This window comes from Talaromyces marneffei, chromosome 2, assembly GCF_009556855.1.
Source record: "Talaromyces marneffei chromosome 2, complete sequence".
Taxonomy (NCBI): Eukaryota; Fungi; Ascomycota; class Eurotiomycetes; order Eurotiales; family Trichocomaceae; genus Talaromyces; species Talaromyces marneffei.
The window spans coordinates 2663400-2668933 of NC_072349.1; the positions used below are offsets into that span (position 1 = coordinate 2663400).

At 45.1% G+C, this 5534-nt stretch overlaps 3 protein-coding genes across 3 annotated transcripts; 1 reads left to right on the forward strand and 2 right to left on the reverse strand.

Annotated features, from left to right (window-relative positions):
* Window positions 1–271: 271 nt before the first annotated feature.
* On the reverse strand, window positions 272–589 carry EYB26_003318 (uncharacterized protein; the record flags this gene model as incomplete). Its single annotated transcript, XM_054262619.1, has 1 exon — window positions 272–589. One exon carries the CDS (start codon window positions 587–589, stop codon window positions 272–274), a length of 318 nt encoding a protein of 105 aa, XP_054118594.1.
* A 1366-nt stretch (window positions 590–1955) lies between these two features.
* EYB26_003319 (uncharacterized protein) lies at window positions 1956–2771 on the forward strand (the record flags this gene model as incomplete). Its single annotated transcript, XM_054262620.1, has 4 exons — window positions 1956–1985; window positions 2055–2140; window positions 2204–2600; window positions 2664–2771. 4 exons carry the CDS (start codon window positions 1956–1958, stop codon window positions 2769–2771), a joined length of 621 nt encoding a protein of 206 aa, XP_054118595.1.
* A 479-nt stretch (window positions 2772–3250) lies between these two features.
* Window positions 3251–5328, reverse strand: EYB26_003320 (uncharacterized protein; the record flags this gene model as incomplete). Its single annotated transcript, XM_054262621.1, has 8 exons — window positions 3251–3344; window positions 3413–3484; window positions 3548–3877; window positions 3937–4251; window positions 4305–4482; window positions 4540–4655; window positions 4716–5119; window positions 5182–5328. The coding sequence occupies 8 exons, from the start codon at window positions 5326–5328 to the stop codon at window positions 3251–3253; spliced, it is 1656 nt and encodes a 551-aa protein (XP_054118596.1).
* Between the last annotated feature and the right edge of the window lie 206 nt (window positions 5329–5534).

Below are 5534 nucleotides of genomic sequence, written 5' to 3' on the forward strand. Positions count from 1 at the left end.
CAACCTAAGATTCCTTGTATGTCTGTAATGAAATCATGATGCACAAAATAGGCTTTGCTATAGATGGTAGCAGGTTTATATCCTACATTTTCATTACATGTTTTACCTTCCTGACATATTTTTTGCAATTTTCCAATTAACAAGACTCGTTGAGGAACTATCGCCTCTGGAATGTCATACAAAATCAGAACTGAAAACACAATCAATCCAGCCTCCAACTAAGAGACACTTGATACGATGACAAATTCCTTCTCAACCCCAGTGGTAGGATCTAATTCTGAGCAGCGGCAGTGGGAATGACAACGATAGTTTTAAGAACACTGTTCTCTTCAACCAGACCCTCGACTTGTTCGGTTTTGGGATAGTCGCAGTCGGATTGGCCACCACAGCATCTGCGGAAGTTGGAAAGATGTTCCGAGATCGAGCTGGCAGCGCAATCGTTGCCATAGCGGAACACACCATGGAGCTGATTGCAGCAGGATTGGGTACGACCGTTGTCCATATTGCCGTTCACGAAGCATTTGCAAGAGAGTGCAGGGACGGATAGCATGGTAGCAGCAGCTAAGGTAGTCAGGGAGAGGAGTTGCATATTGGCGAGACTTGAGGAGATGATTGTCTCTTAGAGCTTGAAGATCAGATAGTTGGTTGATGAAAGCCTGGTGAGTTGTGTTTTGAGTTGAAGATGGAGGGCGAATCGAAAAAGGAACAGAAACAGGATGTACAAGAGGCTCTTCTTATACGGTGGAAACTTCGTCCTTGAGTTATCCCCCAGGTCGCTGCCTTGCTATCAACGTTCTCAGCTCAGTAGTTTTCATAGAGTGACTGAATCCTAGGGGTTGTACAGTTGACTCATCTGTTGTAAAGATATACCACCTGTGCAACGATCCCCATACGGCCATGGTTTTCCAGCCAGGATGGATACACGTGGCTCTGGACTGCACCTCTAAGCAGCTTGCACTGTTGAAGCCAGCCTTCAATGATTCGTGTCTGCACCGGCAGTTAAGTACCCTATCTTCCCAATTGTTCACATACTTCACATCTGCTACTACTGTCCTTGGTTTCTTCTGATATAAGTTTTAAAAGTATCAATTTGCCCGAGATAACTAGTTTCTCATTGACAGCACTGTATCCATTATCCCAGAGCATAGTTGCCGGGTATGCTAGGGTACACATGTAGTTGCACAATGTACATTTCCTTCCTACTTCAGACAATTACAGGGAATTTATGTTTCTAAATGGGCAAACCCAGTGTTTAGTAAAACCTGTGCTATATCAATGCTATGCTGTGATGGGATAGTCCAGCCTTGGAAAGTATCACGTATTGAGGTATATTTCTGGGGGCACGAGGTTGTATGCAGAATGACCCTATATAGTATGAGTGTCAACCAACAAGTTTAGGTGAGCTAAAGGATACACAAACACACAGTGTCATGCCCGGGCTTCTTTTTGTGCTATGTTACTGTCATACAATTCAACAAAATCACGGGGTATTAATCATAGTTATTCAATTCTCAATACTAATAATTATTGGGGTTTGACTGACTGGCACTGCGGCGGTGACGCAACCCTAAGCCCTAACCGCGTCGGAAAACAGCATCATGGGAATGAGGAGTCGACTAGTCGTCATTCCTAACAGCACGGGTAGTTAGCATTTCAATTCGAAAACTACGTAGGATAATTCGAACGTTCAGTATGATCCCTTAGAGTTGTTTTGCTATGGTCTTCAATATACTTAGCAAAGTAACTCTCGGATCTCCGAATCCGTCAAAGTTTTGAGAATGGCGGCGTCATCATGGCGCCATGACTTTAGCACATAGCAAAAGTCAGCCTGCAAGCATCGGCCTCTCCTATTTTACTAGGGTTTGTGATACTTATAATTATTGCGCACTCTAGCACATTTTAGCTGTCGGCTTCACATTTTTTATACTACTAGTTACGATCAATTGGCATCCAACATGTCTTCCTCAAGAATTGCTATCCTCTTCGTGAGTTCTTTTAACATATCTTCATGGTACGATCAATTATATAACTAAATATCATCTGCTATGCTATAGTATTCCATGCACGGCCACATTCTAAAACTGGCCGAAGCCGAGAAAGCAGGAATAGAAGCTGCCGGCGGCAAAGCCGATATCTATCAGTAAGCACTCCTCTCTCTACTCAAATGCCTCGCCGATAGAAAAGTCAAATTAACACTGCCCAGAATCGCTGAAACTCTACCGGAGGATGTCCTCGCCAAAATGCACGCTCCGCCCAAATCCAACTACCCAGTCGCAACAATCGACACCATCAAAGACTACAACGCTGTGCTTTTTGGTATCCCAACTCGCTATGGAAATTTCCCGGCTCAATGGAAAGCATTCTGGGACCGGACCGGCGGAATCTGGGCTGCGGGAGGTTACTGGGGCAAATATGCGGGTTTGTTTGTCTCTACGGGGACACTTGGTGGTGGTCAGGAGAGCACTTGTCTTGCTGCAATGAGTACGCTCGCGCATCATGGGTTTATCTATGTGCCGTTGGGGTATAAGACTGTTTTCCCGATGTTGGCGAATTTGGATGAGGTGCATGGTGGTAGTCCTTGGGGTGCTGGGACGTTGGCGGTATACAATCCCTCTTCTTGAGCTAGGAGAAACACCCAGCTAATTCATTTCATGCATAAATAGGGTGCGGATGGCTCTCGCTTTCCTACCGCGCTTGAACTTGAGATAGCCAAAGCCCAGGGCAAGGCGTTCTATGAGGCCGTCTCCAAGGTCGCTGGTGCTGGTAATTGACTACATGATAGTGAGGGTGCTAGTCAACCGGTAGCAAATGAGAATGAACAGGGGCCATCAGGAGAGACGGCACCAAATAGGCAAGAAAACCTTGCGATACAAGAGCTAAACAAGGAAAGGGAGCCGCGAGGGTTGTGTGGTGCTTTGAAGTGTAATATCACATAATGAACTAACTGCCTTAGGCTGTTTATTGCTATTTCAAAAATGATTCAACGAGACTGTTAGAGTGGACAGTGGTTTCAAGCTATTAGAGTAGGGATTTGATATCAGTGCGATGAAAACACCTAATGGATACGGACTGGATACCTTACTCTTCATACGCCGTGAATGTGCTATGTCAAAACCAAGAAAGGAAAACATAAATGGATTTTGAGGTTCATTATCAATTTATACCCATCAGTGGACTTAGTTCCTTCTATCACGTTCTAAAATCTGTAACCCTAAACCGAAATCCCAAAATCTAGCATCGACATGTTCTATCACGCATCGTCCGAGTTCGATCGATCGAAATCCTCATAATCATCTTCCGGGACGGATTGCAGCAGCTCCTTGGTACGAGGACCGATATATTTGCTATTCTCCCATTAGAACATTGTAATACAAGTCCATGACTTCAGGGAAAACTGGGGATAGTTGCTTACTTTCTTGCGGATAGCCACCACCATGATAGAGAGAAGATGGCAATGAAGGCGGCTACGCATATAGCATAGTTCCTTATAGATTGCCATTTGTTAGTTCACTACGCCTATGTAGTTATATTGGAAGTGAATACTAACATATTCGCTGCTGTAATCGGTCTTGTGGGAGGAAAGAACAGGATAAGGCTGATAAACACAACCCATGCTATAGAGATCCAATTCACAGGTGGTCCCCACCGTCCAAGAGTATATGGACCTTCTATAAACCTGACACGTCTTCTATAAATACGGTGAGCAAGGATCACGGAGATATATGAGATATCCAAAGCTGGCGCGGTAACGTTGAAAATAGCTGTTGCCGTTTCGGTCGATCCGATAGCGATCAGGTTGAGTAAGGTACTGAAAAAGACCACAAACCAGACAGCGTTCACTGGAGTATGCGTTTTCTCGTTAATTTTGGCGAGATATCTGAATCAAGGTGAGCCAAGCTATGCTAATTGCTTATCGAATAGTTAGAATTGACTCACTTGGAAAATGGCAGAGCTTCGTCTCGAGCGAATGCATAAGTCATGCGAGTATCGGCCAGCATGGCAGAGCATCCAGTGAAAAATTGAACTAGAATCACGAAGAACCACATTACAGTTCCTCCGGTTCGACCACCTGCATTGAGAAATATCTGTGCCGCAGGCATCCCAGTTGGGCTTGTCAATACGGCGTCCAGATCATTGATACAGAAACACATGGACACATTCAATAGCCATCCAAAGATTCCAGATACTACGACTGCAGTTCGAATAGCTTTTGGTCCCTGAATGGCAGCATCATGAGTTTCCTCGGACATACTAAATAGTATTATCAGCAAAACGTAAATCCAACAATTACCACAGGTGCATACTGGGTTGTTCCATCATAGTCAGTCATTGTCCATGTTACAGACAGAAAGCCAAGAAGAAACGAGAGGGACTTGGAGCCCCATCCTGACCCATCTGTCACGGTAGTGAACACCCATTTGGCGGACTGTTTCTCGGGTGTCAGATATAGAATCGCGGTACATATACCAATTGTTGCAAGGACTGGAGGAGCAGTAAGATGAGTGCAGACTTCGGAGCAACAGTCGGATTATATCTTACTATTGACTGGTGCAAACCATAGAATAATTCGATGCAGTGTCTTTGTCGTGAGGGAGCAGATGATCCCCATTACACAAAGCAATGCTATGGATACAAGTACTGTCTGAGCAGCCGTCCTAGCGAATGATTAGTCAAGGTCGTGTTCAATGATTTGGGTAGAGAGATGTGTCACTCACGGTGAATACGAGTACCGGCCACTGCTTTCATAAGTCGAATTCATACTGACACAAGCAAGAAGCATCTGGCTGACAGTGTATGCGACACTCGATACACCTGCCGTTTGGCCAAGCAGATTGCACCATCCCTGGATCCATGCAAAGATAGCGACCTGCTCTTTTGGCACAACATGCTTGGTGACAAAGTACATGCCGCCGGCGGTTGGATAGGCAGATACCAGCTCGGCGACGGAGCTACCGACACACATTGCCATACAAGAACCTATAAACCAACACCAGACTACGGCCGCTGGGCCCCCGGCTGCGAGAGGAAATGTGAAGGTAGCTGGAACTGACCCTAGCACTCCAAGGATCGAAATGGCATAAGAAACAGTTGACCATCTTGAAAATTCGCGTCTTAATTCCTAATGGAAATATCAAAATTAGTCAAAGGGGGAACGATGATCAAGTAAACACAAATATTTACCTGTTTGTATCCGATACGGGCTAAAAGCCGCTCATCGTCGTCATATATGGTGGCCATATCCGCCGACGGTCTATTTTCCGACCTTGTTTGGCTTTTTTCTTCGACTACAATGCCCTCCGGGTACTGCACAGTCAGATTTAGCTCCATGATTACTTATCGTATAGTAGAGAGATGAATGCTGGGCGAATTCAAACGAGGCCGAAACAGGTGTCAACATACCCGTTATAAGTTGAGCTGCTGGGCGGCGCAGCTCGCTTTGTGCAACTAGCACGATGATCAAGATGTGGTTATATGTCTATGATTTTATTTCCCTCCCTTGTTGTCTGCTGTGTTACTGGAAATGATTTCTAAGA